This window comes from Phyllostomus discolor, chromosome 5 (genome assembly GCF_004126475.2).
Source record: "Phyllostomus discolor isolate MPI-MPIP mPhyDis1 chromosome 5, mPhyDis1.pri.v3, whole genome shotgun sequence".
NCBI classification, from domain to species: domain Eukaryota; kingdom Metazoa; phylum Chordata; class Mammalia; order Chiroptera; family Phyllostomidae; genus Phyllostomus; species Phyllostomus discolor.
Genome location: NC_040907.2, coordinates 67,433,933 through 67,458,391, shown reverse-complemented (window position 1 = coordinate 67,458,391; position 24,459 = coordinate 67,433,933). Strand labels below are relative to the sequence as shown.

The 24,459-nt window shown below is 34.9% G+C and overlaps 1 protein-coding gene across 2 annotated transcripts in view; it reads right to left on the bottom strand.

The window, feature by feature from the left end:
* Nucleotides 1–21,732, bottom strand: part of PKN2 (protein kinase N2) — a 115,824-nt gene extending 94,092 nt beyond the window's left edge. The window contains exon 1 of one of the 2 annotated variants that reach the window (XM_028514208.2): nt 21,331–21,732. In XM_028514208.2, the coding sequence (XP_028370009.1) occupies nt 21,331–21,378 (48 nt within the window). In that variant the 5' untranslated portion in view covers nt 21,379–21,732. The remainder of the gene's footprint in view (nt 1–21,330) is intronic. The other variant, XM_028514209.2, reaches the window with a different exon arrangement.
* Between the last annotated feature and the right edge of the window lie 2,727 nt (nt 21,733–24,459).

Sequence of the window (24,459 nt, the reverse complement as noted above, 5' to 3'; positions counted from 1 at the left end):
AACAACAACAAAAAAACCCATACTAACTACTAGGACCTTTGGTATAAGAATGAGTACTGTACACTTCAAGAAAAATCAAATTTTCTGTGTATATTACATAAATCAGGCAGCAAAATGTGACACATACTGCATGAATGTAATTTCCAAAAAGAATGTTAAACGTCAATGTTTTATATGTTTCAAGCATTAAGACTAACATTTGGAAAATATACTTCATTCCCCACTGACAAAGCATTATAATATGATTGAATATTTTAAAAAACAAAACTACATTTTAATCACAACTCAGAATGGTAATTTTGATGTATGACTTGTTATTGTATCACAATATATCAGGTCACATACTCCAAAATGAAGAAGCAACTTTCCCCCGGTACACACAGCACCCCAAAAGAAGACAGCAACTTGAGACTATCAGCTATCTTATTCTTTACTACCAAATGAAAGTTTATAAAATGACATTCCACTATGGGTGGAGCTAGATTAAAACCTACAGAGACTCAGTTAATACCCATAACTAGTTTCCCTATTTCTATTCACATTAACACAAGAACTACAGGTTAGACAGGCTGAACCACAAAAATCATAGTTACAGTATAACAGGTACACTATCACTGCAGATCTACAGAATGTCACTGAAGCATTATGTATCAAGGAAACACTTAAAATAAATAATTTGAGTCCCCCCACCTTGTTGACAACCAGCATTGGTGTTAGTCATGACACTGAACATAACCAAATGGCAGTTTTATTCCCATGTATTATTTAATACTGTCCAACAGGCTCGCTTTTCTTCAAATATACAAAATAAGTAAAAAATGCATCAAAAGGAAAATATAAGAATAATTATAGACCCAAGTACCTTAGTAATTCAAATATGAGTTACACATGGATTAGTTTTGTCACTGTCTAGAGCACTGTGGGATAAATTTGAAATATTAGCATTGTTTTCCCTCAATATTTAGGTTAGAAAAGTACAATTATGTAATTAATAGGAAAAGAATGGTACAATAAACAAATGACAATATACCAACCCTCTGTTATAATCAGAAATATGCAATTAAGAAATGACATCCTTTTTATACCAAAATATACTATTCCTCTCCTAGGCATTTATCCAAGAATAATGGAAGCATAAATCTATTGTTTAAAAAAAAACTTATAACATGAATATTCACAGAAGCTTTATCTGTAACAGCTAAAAAACCTAGCAAGAACCCAAATATCCACAAACAGGTAGATGGATAAACAAATTATACCATATCCATGCAATGGAATATTACTTAGCAATAAAAAGGAACAAAACTGATACATTTAACAGCATGGTGGAATCTTAAAACCACTAGGTAGTGTAGGGAACCTGTCTGCATGGTATGGCAAATGTAGCCTGGCCCGATTTGGAAAACCAACGGGGAGCAAGGTCAGCACACAGGAAGCCAAACCCACGGATCTGTTTTCCTGTGAGGAATCAGGCCTGCATTGTACCTAGGCTGCTTTAAGGCTTGCTTTTTGCTAAAACTCCCTCACCCTGAATTGAGGCAGCAAATGTTTACTGCATATCGTTAAAGTAACTTCCTAAATCTATGCTAAACCTCCCAAGGATGGAGTGTAACCAGTACAATCACTTTTTCCTTTGCATTTGCAAATGTCCTTTTTCTTTTTGGTAATTAGCAACTTCCTCTCCTTTGTTATCTGTAAAACGTAACCACTTAAAGCAAACCTTTGCATAGTAAATGAGGACTGTCCTCCGTGTAATTTGTCCAGAAAAGCAATAAAAGCCTGTCCAGACAGGGGTCGAAACCCTCTCTAACTCAGAGGGTGGCCATGCCGTCCCTTTTTCTCCACAGGACTTCTGTAGTCCGTGTGAATTTGTTTGTCGCATCCACAAAACATGGACTCCAAGGGCTGGGGTCCTTATTAAGGTAAAGTGAAAGAAGCTAAGCAGGGGGAAAAAAAAAAAAAAAAAAAGAGTACATACTGTAAGATTCCATCCATGTAAAACTCTAGAAAATGTAAATGAATCTATAGTTACAGAGAGCGGAAACTGGCTGCCTAGGAATTGGGTGTAAAAAATTCAATAATAAACCTGTAAAACTGCTTAAAATATTAAAATATAAAATATATAGTGAAATCAGCATTAGCTTGGATTTACACCTAGTTTCAAAATCCATTTGGTCTAACACAAGCAAGTAATGTCACTTCTCTATGCCTCAGTCTTCTATTGACATGTAAATAAGAAAAAAAAATAAACCAATAACTCTTTGGGCTGTTGTGAAGATTAGTAAAATAAAAAGGGTAAGATGGTCAGCAGATTCCTGTCACATAACAAGTGTTCAGTAACTGGTAATTAAAATTACTATTATTTTAATGATAAAAGTGCCTTAAATTATAAAACTATTTGTATACTTTAGACTTTATTGTAATACATGAATGTGGTAGCATATATTATTAATATAAATTAAAACAACCACTTTAAAAGTATCTCTCACTATAAATTTTAATAGACAAGAATTTGGTTGTTCACCATGAATGAGGTTAGGCAAGAGTATTTCCCGAGAGCTCATCCAGTATCAGCCACGTAAATAATAAATGCTTTATTTCATTTACTCTACACAAGTAAACCAAGGAAGCAGAGGAGAGAAATGGGGTGTGGAAGGCAGGGTGAGAGGTACTGCTATTTTTATACAAGGCAATAAAAGAAATGTTCTTATCTAATAAAATTTTTTTGACCAGGACTTTAGTGTATTTTAATTCATAAAATATTTTTTTACACAAAATATGGCATCATTAGCCAAAGATGTCCCTGGCTAAACTATAAAGATGTCATTCCTTTAAATTGGCATATGAATAAACAGAATACAAAATACTTCAAACACCATGCTGTGATTTCAATGTAATTCCCCCAAAGAAAAGATCCAGCAACTATTAAACAGAGAAAGTTTTCAAGTGAAACTAGGATACTTCATGAAAACTATACACTTGAGAACTTTCATTTGCTTTCCCTTACAGCTCTTTGAGTTAAATTATCTTTCATCATAACAAAAAGAAAATACATAACTGACTAAAAAACTTTTAAGTGGTAAAATATGCATATTCCTAGGAAAAAGTAACTAAAATATAAAGTAAAGCTATTTTTAAAAAGTTTCATTCTTTATATCTTTTTTGGCTGTTTACCTCAAAGCATAAAAATAGCACAATGCCTTATTTTTCAAGCTGTTGACCAAAGTTTAGAACCAGCAATACATCAAGGCCAATTTCAATTGATTGAAATGATTTGCCTGTCAAATAAGGAAAAAACCAAAAGGACATAATTTGGGGCAGCTTTCTGAATGAAAAAATAGAAAGTTTTCATTAATTTTTACCACCTGCATGCATTTGGTCCCTATTATCCCACTCTCCTAGAACAACTTTTCCTCTTAATAAAATTCTACCTATCAACAAACTGTGGTACATTTACACAATGGAATACTACACAGTAGAAAGAAAGAAGGAGCCCCTACCCTTCATGACAACATGGATGGAACTGGAAAGCATAGTATTATGCTAAGTGAAGTAAGCCAGGTGGTGAAAGACAAATACCATATTATCTCACTTACAAGTGGAACCTAATTAACAAAACAAACTGGCAAGCAAAATATAGCAAGAGACATTGAAACTGACAACAAACTGATAGTAACCAGAGGGGAGGGGAGAGGGAAATAACATGGGAAAGAAGGAAATGGGATGTAAATGAACACGTATGAAGGACCCTTGGAAGGAGCCAAGGGGGTGGGAGTGGGTAGGGCAGGGGAAAATGGAGACAACTGTATGCAAACAGCAGTATAAAAAGTAAAAAAAATTAAATTAAATTAAAGAAATAAAAGTAAAAAAAAAATTCTAGCTATCCCTCAAGCCAGGTTCAATTTTACCTTCTCTCTAAAGCTTCTCTTGAAGTGGCCACTCCCTCCTTTGAAATCCTATAGCAACTATCTGTACAACTCACTTAGAAATTACATGTGACCTCAAGCAATTCCCCCTTCCTTTGCAGTTCTGAAATGTAATTTAAATACTGAACTGGTAACTTTTTATGATTGCTTTAGCAACTGAATTTAGTTTCTAGAGGTCCACTGTCAGTTCAGTAGTCACTAACCACAAGTGGCTGTGTATATTTAAATTCATATTAAACTAAAACATCAGTTCCCCAGTTGCGCTAGCCCCAATTCACATGTGGCTAGGGCTATCCTATTGGATAGTTACCGAAAGGGCATAAAACACTTCTATCATCCCAGGATGTATATTACTGAACAAAATTGCTCTGAAAGGCAGTGGCCATGCCCAGTGTTTTTTTGTATATACTATAGTCCTTAACAAAGTACTTGAATATGGTAGGCATTTCAATATTTATTCAATACAGTAATGTCTTGATTGAATAAGACATTACTGTTGTGGCAGAGATGGTCCTACAAATATGTCTTATTTTGTTAAATCTGTTAAGAATTTGAACAAATAGGTTCCAGCCAAGATGGAGGCGTAGGTAGAAACTCTTTGCTTCCTTGCAGAACCAAGAGGAGGATAACAACCAATCTAAAATCAATAAACAACCTGAAGTGCTAGAAAATCAAACTGCATGAAACTCTGACAACAAAAGAATTAGAAAAATCAACCAGAACAACCAGATTGGTAAGGTGGACCGCGCAGGCCCACTCAGAAAAACCATGGGAAGCTGGCAGCCGTTGGGGCAGGGTGGGCTGCCAAGGGAGGGGCTGACTTAAGGGGAAAACAGAGACTCACACCAGGACTATGGGTTATGGCTGGGGTTGCCCTGGTGGGAGATACTCCCAGTCTCACATGAGTTCATTGAAAAGTGCACTGTTCCCTCTCTACAGCACAGCAAAGAGGGTTGCCCTGCCCTGGTGAATACCTAAGGCCCTGCCCCCTCACAACTGATCAGCTGCACCAAGACAAAGAAATATGGTCCAAATGAGCAAAGCCTCAGAAAGAGAACTAAGTGAGGAGAAGATCGCCAACCTATCTGATGGAGAACTTAAAGCCCTGGTAATCAAAATGTTCACAGATCTGATTGAGCGTGGTCAAAAAATGAAAAAACAAATGATGGATACCCAAAGTGAAATAAAGCAAAATACTCAAGGAACCAACAGTGACAGGAAGAAAACCAGGACTCAAATCAATGATTTGGACCAAAAGGAAGAAATAAACATCCATCCAGAAGAAAAGGAAGAAACAAAAATTAAAAAAAAAAAAAAATGGGGGGAGGGTTGGGTGGAGGGGCTGGAACGGGAGTAGGGGGGAGAAAACTGTACTTGAACAATGATTGAAATAAAAAAACAACAACAAAAAAAAAAATGAAGAGAGGCTTAGGAACCTCTGGAACAACTTGAAATGTTGCAACATCTGAATTATAGGGGTGCCAGAAAGAGAAGAAGAACAGGAAGAAACTGAAAACTTATTTGAACAAATAATGAAGGAAAACTTCCCCAATCTGGAAAAGGAAATAGACTTCCAGGAAGCCCAGAGAGTCCCAAAGAATTTGGACCCAAAGAGGAACACGCCAAGGCACACCATCATTAAGTTACCCAAGATTAAAGATAAAGAGAGAATCCTAAAAGCATCAAGAGAAAAGGAGAGAGTTACCTACAAAAGAGTTCCCATAAGGCCATCAGCTGATTTCTCAAAAGAAACCTTGGAGGCAAGAAGGGGCTGGAAAGAAGTATTCCAACTCATGAAAGCCAAGGACCTACATCCAAGATTACTCTCTCCAGCAAAGCTTTCATTTAGAATGGAAGGGCAGATAAAGTGTTTTCCAGATAAGGCCAAGTTAAAGAGTTCATCATCACCAAGCCATTATATGAAATATTAAAGGGACTTATCTAAGAAAAAGATAAAAAATATGAACAGTAAAATGACAACAAATACAACTATCAACAAATGAACCTAAAAGAAAAGAAAAACAATGAAAACAAAAACTAAGCAAACAACCAGAACAGGAACAGAATCTGAGAAATGGACATCACACGAAGGGATTTCAGTGGGGACAGGGAGGGAGGAACAGGGGGAAAAGGTATAGGGAAGAAGAAGCATGGTTAGTAGGCATAAGGTAGATGGGGAGAGATAAAAAATGGTATAGGAAACAGAGGACTCAAAGAACTTATATGTACAACCCATGGACATGGACTAAGTGGTGGGGGGAATACTGGAGGGTTAGGGGGGAATAAAGGGGGAAAATTTGGAAAAAGTGTAATAGCATAATCAATAAAAAATACTTAAAAAAGAATTTGAACAAATATTTTGAAATATAGAACATATCTCCCAATAAAAGGCAATAAGGGCCCACATGGAAACAAACGACTACAGCTGAGAAGTGGGTGCCACAGATGCTTTTATATCTGCTAACCCATCAATGCCGAGCCCACAATGGATGCACGTCCATTACACTTCCTCACTTCACTAATTTATGTTACTTGCCTAGACCCTTGAAAGGCATGTTAGTTGTGACCTCTTCTCCATCCTCCATGGGCATTTAAAAATTATTTTTTATTAAATAATATAAGGATTAATTTTGATCAGTTTTCTAAAGCTGTAAGTAGTGTACTTAAAATTGTTTGGCTCCATTTTGATAATCCTTTCAACAGTGTCAGCCCTTAAGTAAACTGTTCTGTTTATACAAATGAAAGACTTTAAATTAGAACTTTCATTGGTGTCTAGTTGTCAATGCCTATATCATAAGAATTGATTTTCTATGAAGGTGACTCCCTCAAATAAACATCTTAATAATGCAATTTTTGAAATTAGTTTAAAAATATTTCTCTATGGAGTATTGAAAGTGTCTGTTTTAACTTCACGATACTATCAATTCATTTGCTTGTATTTGATTACTATAGTGGGTATACAATAGTCAACTAACTGAATTAATGAATTATATCCTTGCCTACACATGAAACAAAAACTTGCTGCAAATATCATCAGATGAAAATCAAATGTTAGTACGCAACTAGTGAACTGTGAAATTCTGATTTGGTAACGTTTTCCTGAACTCAATGTTTGTTATTTGTTTCTGCTATTTGAATAATAGAAAACCTAAAGCGAGAGAAAAGGGATCATCTTATTTAAATCTACCTGACTATTGAAGGTTTTTAAATGATATCTACATATATACTAATTTAAAAAATTATTTACTTTCCTCAGCTTTCAGCCACTTCTCATTATTACACCAGTTCATTAATTGTAACTGTAGAAAGCCAAGTTAATAACAGAAAAACAAAAGTTTCTGTTTTATAGACAGCTGGAGTATCAACTGGTATCCTTTCTTAGTTCAACTCCAGTTATTAAACCTAAAAAGCTGCCTATTCCAGAGTTGCTTACTATTAATATCACTCCCTTCTCTTTCTACAAAATCAGAATAAACAAGCTAATTTTTTATTCCTTACTATTAGTTCAAACTGAACATTATTTTTAAATTAGTGCAATAATAGTCAAAAGTTTTGTTATGGAAAAATTCATTAGATACTTTTTTAAAGAAATTAGATCTATTCCCTATTTATTTTTAGAAAGAAATATATGAACCATTATTCTTAGAAATGAGGAATTTTATACATTTAGCTGAAAGTCTTTCAAATAATACATTCAAGGAATTTATAGTTTTTATAATTAGTTAAAAATGCTAGATTTAAATGCATCCTCAAGCTCAAATAATTATTCAACAAATTACAATTTCTGAACATAGCCATCCAGTTCAAAACTCTTAAGCATGAAAAATACCTTGTGATATCTTCTAAAAAGTAATTTTAAAAGACAGGCTAACAAATTGGTATTTGTACAATCGATCAAAAATGATAAAGAAAATGCTACACACACTCACACACATACACTAAACCTGTCCCTCCAGTTCCCTAAAACTGACATTTGAGGCTGTCAGGAAAAAACAAAACAAAACAAAAAAGATCAGCTTCATCTAATCTCAGTGGTAGTAAAAATGATAAAGAACACAAAATTTCTAGTTAACAATACTGTACAGTATATTTTCAAGTAGCTAAGAAAGTAGATCTTAAAAGTTCTCATTAAAAGGAACAAACATCTTAAGTACATGGGGTGATGACATTAACTAAACTTATTGTGGTGATCATTCCACAACATATACACATTTCCAATCATTATGTTGTATACCTAAAACTAATACAATGTTATATACCAAGTACTTAATAAATAAGATAAAGTTAATTTTAAAAAGAATATAGAATTCCTTGGATATGTTGTTTTAAGATCTCAACGTGAAAAACTGGCCAAGTTACTAGTGTCATCATATGCTGTTTTCTATACCTGAGATCAAACTCCAGCTCATAAAAAAGAATGTAATTTAACAAATATGACTCTAAAAGAATGATGGATGTAAGAGCCCTGGGTGGAGTAGCTCAGTGGATTGAGCGCGGGCCGCGAACCAAAGTGTCGCAGGTTCGATCCCCAGTCAGAGTACATGCCTGGGTTGCAGGCCATGACCCCCAGCAACCGCACATTGATGTCTCTCTCTATCTCCCTACCTTCCCTCTCTAAAAAATAAATAAAATCTTAAAAAAAAAATAAAAGAATGATGGATATAAAGTATGAGTCCAAATTCAAAACTATTTTTCTGTAAATCTTTGATGCATACAAATATATACAAAGATTTATATATTTTTAATGTATTAAACTTCTAAGACATTGATTATCATTCACTTCACTTGAATACCTATTAATTTAAAATTCAGGCAGTACAAAGTATTTTAACATTTTCTAGTCAGAATGTAAACAAAACCCTCTGGACTCAATGCAAAAACATCTTTAAACATACATAATTACTTTCTAAAGAAAACTAATTTATTCAAATGTAAATAATTTCTATAGCCCACAATGGACATTTCTGTCTTCTCTAAATTCAAGGTATTGAAATATACACCTGAGCATTTACTATCCAGCAGAGTTCAAGAGAACTTTCTGGAATGATCAGAATATCGATACTGTTCCATATGACAGCCACTAGGCACATGTAGCCACGAGCACTTAAAATGTGGCTAGACTGACTCAAGAATTAAATTTTATTATTTAATTAAAAATTTAAAAGCCATATGTGGCTAGTGGCTACTGTGTTGAATAAGTTACAGACTAGCACATGATCATGACTAGGTACAGTAACTACAAGGGTGCTTGCTATACTGATAAAAACATCATGGGAAGCCACCCAAGTGCCTGACAACATAAGCAGATGAACAAAATGTAGTATTTACATACAATGAAGTATTATTCAGGCTTACAAAGGAAGGAAAGCCTGACACATGTTGTAACATGGATATACCTTGATGGCATATGCTAATGAAATAAGCCAGTCACAAAAGGACTCACTGTATGATTCCACTTACATGTCCAATTAATAAAGACAAAGCAGAAAAGTGTTTGCCAGGACTTGGGGAGAGGGGGTTATTGGGGAGTTATTGGGGGGTTAGTGATAAATGGGTAAAGAATTTCAGCTTTACAAGATGAAGAGAGTTCTGGAGACAGATGGTGGTGACAGTTGCACAGTATGGTGAATGCACTTAATACTATGAATGGTACACTGGAAAATGGTTAAAACAGTAACCGTTCTACGTATACCACAAATAAATTTTTTTAAAGCATCACAATTTAAACAAATAAGTTCTTCTGATAGCATAGCTAACTGGAAATCTAAAGTCACCAATAAAAGAATTAAAAGTGCTTCTCAGAAGATGGAAACATCAGATTTGCTGAGAAAAGGTTACAGTAATCTTATAATGAATCAAGTTATACTATATTACCACACCACAGCCAAGAGCTAAGTAAGCATTTACCTTGTACAGGATCTAGCTGGACAGAGTATATTGGAACTCTTTTAAGTCACAAGGCTAGAAGGAAGTAGTGTCAAACCTGAATTGTAGTGTTTTGTTGTTTGGTTTGAGTTCAGGCACTGGCGATAACAGAGCTGGCCTTGAGCAAGTCACATATTGAGCAACAAGAAAAACAAAGCCCAGAAATGTATTCAGTTATTTGTTAATTGTATACAGTTATTTCTAACTTCCTTAGAAGATAAGACTAACTCTATTTTAGAGGAAAGGCATAGTAAAAGTACAGCTCTCAGATAATAAAGAGCATAGCCAGGAAAACTAGGGTAGTGATGAGAATATTACCATTAATAAATCATGTGCAACAAAGGAGGATAAAAGTAATATAGATAACAAAAATAAGAGAGATCATCCTTTTCCTCATAAATCTATCTGAATGTATTTAGGTCCAATGCTACCATCATTAAAAGTGTTAAAATATTATTACAAATTATTTTTGGAAAGTTGTTAGATACTGAAGTGGAAAGGGGCATATAAAATGAAGTTTATTCTTAGGCTTTTTAACAACTTAAAAAAAATTTAAAACATGTTATCACCATAAGATCTTTATCCCTACAAACAATCATAAATTAGAAATAAGTGCAGAATAACCTTTAACATCAGGGAAAAAGATATCATTCCTTTTAAAAGATATAAAACATGAATACGGTTTCAGTGCACTAAAATATCTCATGCATATAAGATACTAACTTTGCAAGTCTATATCATGGGTAACATGATTGGCCTCTTTTAACTTATTTAGAATTTATAAATATAAGAAAACATCTTTTGACTTCATAAGAAATAGCTTTAAATGATTTTTAAATTTTACATAAACTTTAAACCATGATAAACTCTCCAGAAACTATACACTACTGCTGCTGACATCATTACACTTCTACAATATTTTATGTTACAAAAATACTACAAAGAACTTGGGTACTACCTTGAATACTCACAACTAGGTGGCAAATTATAGATTCCCTTTTATAGTTATTCTCAATTCACTTGGAAAAAATATTTTTGCATTTATTTTTTATGTAGCTTTGAAGATATCAACCTTCACTAAATACTAAAGAAAATAAAACTAGAATTTTTCCTAGTATACTAGGTACACTAGTATACACTACAGGAAGAAAATTTTTAGGTATACTAAAGGAAGAAAATAAAACTAGAATTGTGGGAATACTAAAATGAGGGAACAAAAGTGAGAAGATAATGATTCAGGTTAGAGCAGCCACTGGCTGAGTAAATACGAACAACTGTAAATTAGGTATAATAATCCCTCCCATCCCTAATTAAAAAGGTCATTTTAAGAATCAAGTGAAATAAGACATGTGAAAGTGCCTTATAACTCAAAAATGCTTCACAAATATGAAGTATTAGTACTATCAATAATACCATTCATTTTTTCAACGTGGTTTTCTTTATTTTCTATGGACTACTTTTATAACCAACACTACTTCCTTCTCTATAATTATCATTATACTATACTAAACTAAATATTATCCGCCATCTTGCTAACCTCAAATAAAACAAAAGGAAAGGTCAACTTTATAAAGAGACTTAGTAAATTTTTTTTTAGGATTTGGTAAAGCAAGATTTTTGTTTTAGATCTGATATTTAAGGTTCCCTTGGTTAATGTCACAGGCAGTAAAGAATCACTAAATGCTCAAGACAACTTCTGAATCTAGTGATGTACATAGTCTAAATAAAAACAAAATGAGACTGAAGAGATACAGGTAAGATATAAGATATTGTAACCATCCAAACAAGGGCTCAAACTTGAAGAGTGGCTGTGTAATTCATTCAAGTTAATAATTAGGAGAATCAACTGAAGAGGCTGAGACTGTAGTCAAAAATGACAAGCAAATTTCTAGCATTGGCTACCATGGACAGAATGGTAACTTTTAGAAATACCAAGAAGTCAGATGCAGTAAAACCATTATAGAATCAGTCACAGAAATTGGTCATTTATATATTGAAACATTAATCAGGCATAAACCATATGCCAAGTGCTAGAGTCAAAGATGAATCAGACATACTTTCTGTTCTGAAAGTGGGATACATATAATTTAACAATTAATTGCCATACTGGGTGATGTATGAGATGAGGGTGGATCCCCCCAAAACAGAATTTATTTATAAAAACTTGTGTATTTATTGTTACATTTAAAAATTTCCAGTTTCCTTCAAAGTACTCCCTATTTGATGTAATACACCTATCGAGACTTTTTTTCCACTGCTCAGTCTTTGAACATGTCAATTTTGATGTCTTTTAGTGCTACTGCCATTTTTTAAGTCACTTGGGGCGAGATCAGGTGAACAGGGAGTGTGGGCACTGGGGTCATGCCATTTTTGTTCAAAAAACTGCTGAACACTCAGCACAGTGTGGGCAGGTGGGCTCATAAATCACCCATCATAAAATGGGCAAACATGATTAAAGAATCTTCAAAATAAATTCATGGAAGCTGAATGTAGCCTCTCACAATGCCAGCTTTAGAACACTCACCTAAGGATGGGGGGCAGGGGGAGCCTGTACTACAAGAGGCCCACGCTTCAGAAGATACTTCTGTTTTTTTGGGGGGGCCCACCTTGTATTCAGTAACAGGAGGTGCAACATGGGAAGTAAGCTAATATGCCACTGGATCAAAATACTACATAACCAATTACTAAATTTACTTATAAAAAATGTATCTTAGGTTGATTATGTATATGAATATATTGATATAGTCAACAGAGATATTTTTCTTAGAATTTTAAGGAATGTCCAATTTTGCAAAAGCTTTTCAGGCAAACAATCAATATTGGTATTCTTAAAAATAGAAACAGCATGTGCAAAGATACAGAAGTATAAAGAAGCAGTGTAGTTCTAAGAACTGCAAATAGTTTTAATATCACAGAGTATAAGATGCATAAGGAGATAAATTTGAAAAGACTGATAAGGGCCAGATGATGGAAGATCTAATATATTTTATTCTGTAATCAATAAGAAGGTTTAAGCAGAGAAGTGCTTTCTTAACCTATACCTTTATACCTTCTCAGAGAACAGACCCATCCCTAACTCACAGGAGAGTCCTTGCAGCACATTAGCACATATTGGCACGAGAACTCCATTCTTGCATTGCCATAACTGATTAGACCATGGACATGTCAAAGAGAACTGGACATGTTCTGTATGGTGTCAATCAGATTTTTTTCATTCAAAAATTTTGAATTGTGGCAAAGAATAAGTGAGTCAGTGAGCTCTGGGCATTGGACTTGTAAATTAATGTGATTTCAGAAGTTAGGAGTGCCACTCAGGGGACGGGCATGAAAGGAGAACCAGTATATTGAGGAAATGTAAAGGAGTATGCATGCTCAAAGAGATATGAGAACATATAGCCCCGCTAAAGAAAGCCTCTACTTTCCTATTTAATCCTCATGGGATGTGGCTATATATCCTACCCTTAATTAAGTAAGATATCCCTGTAGCTTTCTAATAAATCCAATTTTTGTTTAAGTTAATTTAAATGTGATTCTATTCCCTATAACCCTGAGATAAAAGTGATTAATTCTGGTGGTTAATCCGAAGAATTAGAGAAGAGGCAAAAAGTGCAGAACATTTAAACTAGAAAGGAGTTATCAAAAGAAAGCAAAAGTAGCAAATAAAGATAGATATAATGAATAAAAAGTAACCAATATTGTACAGGGTTCATGAAGCTTAATTTAAACAAGAGACTTTCAGGAAGCTGAAGCAGTATAAATTGCCTCCAAGGACTAGAATAAAAGAACAAAATATTGAAAAACAAAATATTAATATAAAATATTAAAATTAATAATAAGCATTTTCACTGAAGACATATGGAATGGAAAGAATGAACAGCTGGTGAACTATTTACATATAGAATTTTCATTATTTCTTTGTTTCTAAATTCACTCTTTGAGTCAACTAATATGAGTGTCTAGTTATGTTAAATGATGCAATATTTTATACAACTTTCTATGGTTTATTTGAATAATAACGATTTTCAATCATTTTAATCTCATGGCACACAAAAACTAAGTACTAAAATTACGCAGCTCACCAACAAAACATATTTTTTGCTGATCTGACCAAAAAAGATAGGTATAATTTTAATTTATTCACACCAGGCGGCTATTGTGTTGGCTGTTGTCAGTTTATCTAACAATCCAAGGGAAAATAGGTCAGTGCCCCTGACTAAATACTCACGCAGTGCATGTTGTGGCACAACAGTTGAAAATCACTCCGATAACTACATTCACAGAAAGTAAACTCAGTGGCTTTACCCATTCTATACCAAATCTAGAATAGATTTTAAGTGCAGCCTTGCTGATCACAGTGATGTGAAAGACTCTGATATCTGCCATAAAGGTAAAACATTTAAAATTGCCCCTCCCACAAACTCACTAAGAAAAGTAAAAAGTTACAAACTGAGAAAAGATATTCACAATATACATAAAACATTAACATGACTATAAAGAACTCTTATAAATCAATGAGAAAAACACAGAAAAATCAGCAAGAGACATGAATAGGAATTTCACTTAAAACAAAAAGGCCAGTAAACATAAAAGAAAATGTTCTACATCAGTAATCAGGAAAATGCAAATCAAGACAACAGTGATAGAGCAATACTACATTCTTCCGGTTTGTAAAATTTAAAAGGCCATATTAAGTGTCTAAGAGGGTGGATAACCAACGGACCTTTTTAATTTCATATATTGCTGATATAAATACAAAACTGGCTCAACCACATTTAAGCTGGGCACCGTCTCCTAGAATTGGGCATTAACCTACACTCTGAGGCAGCATTTTTACCTTTAGGTAGATAATCCACAGAAACAGATACATACAATAAAAAAGTACACAGAATGTCCACAGTAGCTCTGTTTACAATTACAAAAACAGAAAACAACTAATGCCCAACAATGGAGAGTGAGTGGATAAAATATCCAAGTGACCAACAAGGAGAGAGTTAGTGAATATTTTACTAAATATAATACAGGAATTAAAATGAGGGACTTTAGCAATATGCAATATAGATAAATCAGCAATAGGTAAAAAAGCAGATCTGGAGAGATTATGTTCAATACAACTATATAAAAACAACTAAAATAAAAGATGTATCTTTTAGAATTATATATCCAACAAAAATATAAAAAGTAAGACAATGAACCCAGAATTTAAGATGATGATTACCTTGATTGACAAGAAGATAAAGGTGGGGAGATGGAAAAGAGAAAAACCATATGTAGGTTAAGTTCCTAGCTTTGGGGGGAAGGTGGGGAGTGAGTGGTAGTCCATGGGTGCTTATTACAATGATAGATAGTGATAGATAATGATTAATCCAATGCAGTGTACCTAAGGTTAATAAAAGAAAAAAATCCAAAAATTGAATGAAATTTGTCCAGTGAAAATTGTGAAATAGGCAGAAGCACCTCTGCAGAGAATCATTAAGGTTAACTATAGGAAAGGGAAAAAATATGACTAATATTTAAAGATATGTTATCCACCACATGTATTAGGTAGAAAATAGGTCTCCTATAATCTAAAATAAGTTCCAAATGCTGCCATAACAATTTTCCAATAAATAAGGTCTTTGTGAGCCAGGGAGGTAAAATGTCTTAACCAATTAGAAAAAGTAATCACTGACAAGTTTCTAAAATAGATAAATCCTAGTAATGTTATATATTATGTAATTCTTATGTATCAATTCCCTTTTATTAATGTGACACTAACACATACCTTCTAAGGTATTTATTATCAACTGCTCCTGTGCTCTCTTGTTCCTTATTTTTAACAGAAGATATTTATGTACATGTTACTCAAATGTAATTTCTGTGAGATTGTGAAAAACGGTGACAACAGAGCTAGTTTCAAATAATATTTCATTAGATATAATTAAGGGGAACTAAACATGTACCAAAATAAATGCTCTGTATTCTGCTTTTCCAAGATATTAGAAGTTACTTTCATTAGTTTTCCCATTCAAAACTTTACAGTAAGTATCTTTTTAAAGCTTTTAACTAGTTTTCAACTTTCTAACTTTGCTGCCAAGTTTAAACTCTGCTGTATATCAAAAATCAGTCATATTCAATGTCATATGATTTTTTTATACTGTAGTTAAGAGTAAAATTAGTTTTTGATTAGAGTAGACAATTGTTCAACACAATACATTTTCCTAAAAAATTATGCAGAATTAACTATTCCATTCAAATATCATGTATGTTTCTGGAAGTAACATTATTTTCATCTCCATAAACTACTACTCCACTTTTCCCATTTGTTTAAAAATATAACACAAAGGAATATACTTATAAAAGGCATGAAGATTAATTGTTGCTAACTTTGAAAAACAGAAAAGAACTCAAAGAATCAGATTTAAAGCCCTGGGGTAAACAGAGAATGCTTAGAAGGTGTCCCTACCTATATATTTTAAAACATTGATAAAATATTAATAGCAGGAGTTGTAGGAGAATAGAATTAATCTCTATTATACTGATTAGAAATGACAGAAAAACATGATTCATTTTAGAGCCATCGCTCTCTAACACTAGTTTCAGTACAGAGATGCTTACCTAGGTAGCCAATTAAAAGTTGGCAATTTATTTAAAGTATGTTGTATTCAATAAGGTATGCAGATTTCTTTTAAGAGTATCAATCAAATCTAAGCTGAAAACCACATTGTACTGATCTATCGTTCAGAGTCAATGCTATGTATCATTGTCTATTACTAAGTACATACCGTACTCACCACTTTTCTAAACTGTATCTCGAAGTATTGGCTCGAAATTAAATATTTTGAGATTTAAAAAAAAATGTTAATAAAGGTAGTTAGAGCCACTTATCTAAAACTAGTGGAAAAAATGTTTTTCAACCTATAGCTATTTCTGTATTAAAACTCTATGAACCTCATTTCGCTTTAAAAATTTTAATAAGTAAAATGAGATAAAGGGAAGAAAAATTCAATATATTGAACCCCTTAAAATTACACAATGTGGTATATTAAATATGTCTCAATTAAAAGGGGAGGAAAAGAGGAAACAGACTCAAATACCATGGGGCTTATAAGTTGGAAAAGTTTGTCAGTTATCTCAGAGAACTATGAGCAAGCACATCTCTGTCTCTTTTGTGCTTTTGTACATTTTCCAAATTTTCTACAATGACCATGTATAACTTTTATAATTCAAAAAAACCCTGTAAAATTTATTTTATCTATCCTGCCTTTCTCATTCCTCCAACCTGCCCTAAAATTTTAATCCTCCCAACAAACAGACCTCTCCCTTGCTAGTATCACTGCAAAATTAGATGCCATCTTCTAATCTTCCATCAAACAGATAAAATGTGCTATATATGTAGCTATACTGTATTGTGCCATGTATAATGCGCTTCTGTATATAATGTGTACCCATTATTTGTGTGCATTATACATGGAATTATACCCATGGCATGTAATCATTATACCCATGTATAATGAGCAGTCTTATTTTTCCCTCAAAAATTTGGGCAAAAAGGTGCGCATTATACATGGCAAAATACAGTAATATAACTAGCGCAGAAATCTATTTTGAACTTGTAAAGGGAATATTTTTGAGACAAGAGATTAAAAATGTAAATTAAAGAAGATGAAGTAATTTTCCTTTGTCAATGATTACAATCAACTTTCTTAGAACAGCCAAGACATTTCTCATCCTAGGTAACAAATGGAGACCACCAATGAGAAACACAAAGCTTGATTATTTATAAGCTTAAATTTTTAAAGCAAGATTTATCTTATGGATTGTCTACAGAGAAATATAAAATATTATGGAAGGTTTAATGCAAACATTTAACAACTTTCATCAGAAAGAATAATTTTTAAATGAAGAAAACCTGCAAAAAGGGCATTGATGCTGTAATTCTTTATAGAATATCCCACCTTATTCACAGTAATAAAAACCACTGCTAAATTATAAACTACCAAATAGAATGTGGAAATCATTTTTTCTCGTTATAGAGGAACCTAACAAGAAATATAAATTTTATACTAAAGTTAATGCTGGTTAATTACATTTTTGGCCAATTTTTAGAAAGTTTACATATCTACCACATTGGAACGTAAAACATTTATGGGTCCACAGAACTGTGGCAGCTTAAAGAATAGTCTAGTGGCAAAGTCAGCCTTACAAAGGACCATGAACAATTTGCTGAACATCCCTGAACTTAATTTCTTGATCTGTAAAATGAAAATAACACACACGCACTTTATCGGATTGTTGTAAGTAAGGTGTATAGGGTACCAAGTACAATGCCTGACATACAACAAATAATCAACAAATGTTATTTGTACTTTCTTCTAGAAAGTGAAAACCACATCTTGTCATCTTTATATACTTCAATATAGTTTTAGTAGGTACTAAGTGTTTTCTGAAATGAATCCCTATAATTTAAGGCTAACTACTTCAAGCTTTCACTTGAGCAAGTCACTTCTACATGAATAAATTCTGCTGAGAATGGAATTTTATATTCCCAACACTTTATCAGACATTTTTATGAAGATGAATCTCCATTAATGGACAGGGTAACTTTATTAGTACGTTACTCAATATTTGGGTCTGCATTTACCAAATGAGCCAACATTTTCAGTTTGAGGTTCTTTGTATAGTTTTCATTAATCCAGTTTCCTTTAAAATAAACTTTAATTTCTGTGGCTTCACAAAAGTATCTCATTAAGTTTCCCACTACATTTCAAATAAATGAGAACAGGAACGAAAAAGTTTATTATAAAAGATAAAAATTAGAAATTGTCAACTAATTTTATATTTTTAAATAGCCTATTTTAATTTTTACTACAGCAAATATTCTTCCTTACACTTTGAAGTCTCTAGCCTTCAGTTTGTGTGTACTTTAAACATTACTCCACAGAAATATTATAGTAATAAACAAAATAAAGTACTGTGGTTTTAGATTTTCTTTGTTTTGTCTTTCCACAAAGTTATTAATAATCCAATTCCAGCTCAAGTAGTTAAATATTTCAAATTCTGCAATATAATTTGAAAATGATTTAAAAATGTCGGATATATTTCTAAATAAATACCAATTTCATTATAAGTAGGTAACATGTAACTTTCACAGTGAAACAAGTATTCCTGAGACAAGATATGGCAAAGTAATAGTTTTTAGCAACTAAACACGTCTTAAAACTTGCAATGTAAATTACTATTTAAATACTTAGAAGAGTTTGGCAGAAAAGGATTAATAACTTTATACTACACAATTTTTTAATCTAAAATTCAAACTTAGATTTTTAAAAACTGATTATACTAGCAAATTTGATAAATATTTGGTTACTATATTCTAGTTTCTTGACCCAATGAAATAATAAAATGTTTGAATAGCTAGATATGCTTGGTGAGGCAAATTTTATCACCATTTATGTTAAGTGCTAATATAAATAATATTCTCAATTACTTTAATAAACATGATAAAGTTCAAATGCAATAGCTGTTACTAGAACTGTTATTAAATACACTAAGAAAAATGCCCTGGATATATATATGACAACCTATAAGGTAACACTGAACAAAAACTATTCTTTTTCTGGAGAGGATTACATTTTATATTATTTAAAAGTCTAACTTTAGTTGTTTCCTTACTTTGGTCCCATTTTTTAGTCATATTTAAAATTATTTCTACAACTTGCTTCCTTGTTACTGTCAAAACTGATCTTATTAAAAGTTCACAAATGCTGTATTTTAATACACATAAAAATGTTTTCAGGTCCAGTGTCAAAGTCAGTCTTTTATGTCAACTTTCTATAAAATACAAAGATGCCAAATACTTTATAATTCTGAAGTCACCCCATTCAAAACCAATGCTCCCGTCGTTTTCAAAGCTTTTTCAGAATCAGAGTATGATTTTCACATCTCAAGACTAGGCAGTGAAATGCATTTCTGATTGTGCCTCAAACAAACTTTATTTTAAATGCTCGTGTAAATTAATAAAACAACAAATTTCATTCTTTTAGCAAATGTAGTGTGAGGTATGACCTCCTTATAAAAGGCTAAGAGCAATTAAAATAGTATACATGCTCAACACAAAATTCAGCTTTGCATTTCCAAAAGACTCCAAATTTGCAACAGTGCATTCGTATACCTTGCTGGAATCTATTTTTGTGAAGAAAATATTAAGTATTATAACAATACATTCAAGCTTACATCATGCACAATAAACCAAGCTTATTGTAGGGAGCTATAGAAAAATAGATTTGAAAGGCAAAAAATTTAGAAGCAGCTGCAATACTTAATTTTGACATAAAGAATCAATCCCTGTCCAAACTCAGTCTTTAAAAATATTAACTGACCAATGCATATACAGAAACGTAAGTAGGCTATTTTTTCTTCTCTTATGGAAGACCACATTAAAACAAACTGAGTAAAAGCAAAAAACAGGCACGGAATTTTAATCCAAATGTAAACATCTCTGGAAAACTCCAAAGTAATGAAAAATATACCCAACAGGGTAGCATAGGTATCCTAGTACATCATAGAGACCTAAAAACAAAAAAATCGTGCCCACATCATCAAATATTTAGCTGGAGATGGGAAACAGTAATATTGCTATCCGACATGGATTTAACTAATTAAGGGACCCAATTTGCGCTCATTTTCTGCAGGCATGCAGTGTCCAGAATTTTCCCTTAGTCGGCTGCTTTCTCATTTGTAAACAACTTCTGGAGCTTTTTCTCTGGTGTTCAAACGGGAGGGAAAATGAAAGTCTTAAAAGCATCAGCATCTAAGCTTACGAATCTGAGCACGGAGTTACCGAGAAGGGGAAAGCAGCTGATAAGGGAGACCACATATATCACTTGGTTAAAAAAAAAAATGGTAGCCTTCAAATTAGAAGGGGAAAAAATGCAGTTACCTAAAGAGGGCTCGTTAAGTAAAGCCAGCATTTAGTGAGACACGTTAAAAAACAAAAACAAACAAACAAACAAACAAAAAACCACTTGTCTAGGGGCTGGAAGTTATGGGGGCGCTCTTTGTGCGAAGTCTTAGAGGCAGGGGAGAGAAGAAAATAGCTTCGGAGTCATTCAAAGTTAGAGCAGCGGTGTACAGGCGAAAGGCGGGGCGGGGCCCGGCTCGGCCTGGAGGAGGGAGGGGGCCTGGGGCTTCTGCCCGCGGCTCTGAAGCCCAGGGAGGGGACAGTGAGCTGGCCGCTCTGGGGACCCGGAGAGAGCTGACTCGGGCTGCAAGCAAAGACCAGGTCCCTTTGGTAGGTAATTAATGCAGTGGCAATCCAGGGCTCTAGGCGCGAGAGGGGCCGGCTCCCGAAGGAAGCGGCTCCAGAGTGACATCCCCAAGTTTCCGCACTTAGCGGGTTAGGGGTGCGGCGGCCGCAAGGCTTCCACCGGGCCCCGACCCCGCGCCAGACTTTTTCCCTCTCTCTTCCGCCAGTGCCTCGCACCCGGGTTGCGGCCCTTACCTGGAGCTCCGTGAGCAGTATCTCCCCCTGTTCGGGGTTGGACGCCATTGCACTCAGCTCTGGACTCCGCACCTGGACGCGACCGCCGCTTAGGAAGGGAGAAGGCGGGACGGGACCCGGGGAGGGGGGTGAGGAGCGGGGAGAGAAAGAAAAAACAAAACAAAACTAGGGATTCATGGAGGCGCAGCCCCTGGTGGAGGCGCGGCTTATTTCGCCCGGTTCATGGAGAGCGGCGGGAGCGCGGGCACTCGTAGCGGACTCCCCCTCGCCGCCCGGCCGCCGCCGCCGCCCTCCGGCGCCGGACTCTTGTTCACTCAGTCGCTCCCTTAGGGCGACGCCAGGAGCCGCCTCAAGTCTCTCCGAGCGGGGCGCAGTGGCCGCGGCTGGAAACTCCTCCTGTCGCACCATTTGGCTGTCACTGCGTCGCAAAAGCGGCCTCACTTGGCGGCTGCCAGGACACGTGACGGTCCCGGCCCCAGCCTCCAGCCGGGCGGGAAAGGTGGGGCGGAGGGGACCCTCCGTGGGGTGGAGCGGCTTTCCACCCGGCTCCGTGGTGGGCGCAGTCATTGGGCCCGGACGGGGTGAAAATGAGGGAAAAGGAGTGGACTTGCACCTCGGCAGGCGGGAAGAGGAAAAAAACACGCCCGCCCTCCGGCTTGGTCTAACGGCCCCCGCTGTGGACGCTGGAACTCGGAAGCCTGCTCGCAATTTTTTATTTGCTTTTTCCCCAGACCACTTACTCTTTCCTTCCCGAAGTTTAGACCTAACGTAAACGGTTCCCTTTTTAACCCCCACACCCTAAAAAGTTTCGGAACTCAAACTTTATGGATTATTTCCTTCCACCACCAGCCCACCCCCCATTACCCAAGTTATTAATCTTGCCTTTTGTTCCCTCCCACCCAGCGCGCCTTTCCGACCAGTAAGGTGCACCGGGCTCAACTTGGGTGTGGTCTGTCCTTTTTAAGAAAAGTAAGCGGCTCGCGACCCCTGACGACTTTGAACGCACAGCCTTTAGAGATAACCTTTTCTCTAGCGCTGAAGTATGGTTTTGTCTGTGGAACTACACAGAGTTTAGAATTTAATTAGCTGGCTTCTTGAATTGTTTTAACTGAATTTAAACTGAGGGACATGGGGCGGGATCGGCCCCGCGAATGGAAAAAAGCCAACTTTCCTTGGTGTAAACATCCAAGCTAGCCTGTTAGTAACATAGAGCTTAATAGTGTAAATTGAGGTTTAAAAAATGACTATGCATATTATTCAGGAATGCCAATAAAGTCTCCAAAAGGTAGCTTTTGTATGAGCAGTGAATGGGTATTCTAGGCAACTGCTTGCTTACCTTTAGATTGAGATTGAAATACAATGGCTTTGTTAAAAGCTGCTTGGAGAAAAGTGGTAGGAGTTATTTAGTTAGCTACTTGAATAATGGCTTAGTTGGCATACTTCTTAAGTACATATATCATTCTGTACTTGTCTTACTCCGTGTAAGTTATTATTGGACTTACATGCTGGGATGTAATGTTTATCTTTTTGTCTTCTCAAGTCTCATGACAAACATTTGTTGAAGGTCTAGAGTTCTGTAGCCACATTTTCTGAACTCCAAATCTTGATATGTGATAAAGTTTTTTGCAGTGTGTATTTCAGAAGTTTTAGAGCTTTTTCTATGCATTGCCTTGGTTGAAAATGGTAATTAAAATATATGAAATAACAATACTTGGAAAAGCCAGGTTATAAAATGCCCTCCCTGGTAACTAAAAGTCAGACAGTGAGTATTCTAGGCCCTGGAGGTAACAGCTAGGATTAAGCAAGAGTTCTTGTCTCTAGAGTGATTAATTAATTCCTTTAGACAGAGAAACAGACTTGTGTCTAAACCACTATAATTCAATTTTAAAAGATAGGCATGAAATGTTAGGGGAGTACTTCATTTAGATATATACACAAATATTTTATGTGTTATAAAATATACATAACAAAACTTACCATCTTAGCAATTATATGTGTACAGTTCAGTGGCATTAAATGTTTGCAGATGTATTTTGCTTATATTTGTCTTGCCTTACTCCAGAATAGATCTGATATGGCTGACCTGCACATAGTAGGTGCTTAACAATGATACATTTAAAATTACCTATGTTAGGACTTAGAAATAGTCTTTTTAAAAATAAATTTAGATATAAGATAGAAAACTTTCACATTTTTAGCACCATGGAAATTTAGAACTAGAAAAGGACTTAGAATGTCTAGCCTAATTCTTATTATAAGTAGAAAAAAAAGACAATTTACTTACTCATTAGGAGCATGGCAACTTAGTGGCAGAAGTGAAGCCCAGAACCTGACTCTCCTAATCTAGTTGCAAGTCCTGGGCTTAACCTATACCATGCTGCTATAGTACTTTAAAATAGAATCTTTGCCCTGGCTGGTATAGTTCTGTGGGTTGGGCGTCATTCCGCAGACCAAAAGGTCATGGGTTTGATCCCTGGTCAGGACACATGCCTACCTAGGTTGTGGGCCAGGTACCCACTTGGGGTATGTGAGAGGCAACCAGTCAGAGTTTCTCTTCCTTTATCTCTCTAAAAGTAAATAAGTAAAATCATAAAAAAAATAGAATCACTTAAACTGAACTCAAAGCATTATATATCCCCTCAAACGTGTCACCATAGAAAAAGACTTCAAACTACATATTTCTATTGCTAAAACAAGTATTGATAATAATTTTAATTTTATATGTCACATGTGAATGTAAACAACAAACCTAAAAGTTTTTAGTTACAGGTATTTCTGAGATTCATTATGCTGGGGAAAGGAGTACAATACAAAAGAGAACAAGACAAAATAAAAACCGATAATCTGCAGAATGTAATGGTTTAAACAGTAAATTAGTTTAATTTAAGCTAAAAACTACTCCACATCTCATAGTCTGTTCAATGGTGGGAGGCAGGTGGAGAAATAATAGTACATGGAACAAAGTAATCAGAATGAAGCACACTTGAAGTCTAATGGAAACCCACACTGTGTTGATTTAGATGAGTTGTATTCAGTCCCTATTTGCAAATGATTTTAGAGAGTCCTAAATATAGTTCACCTGAAGGTATGTTCTAATTTACATTGCCGGTAAAAATAGTTATGTAGGCA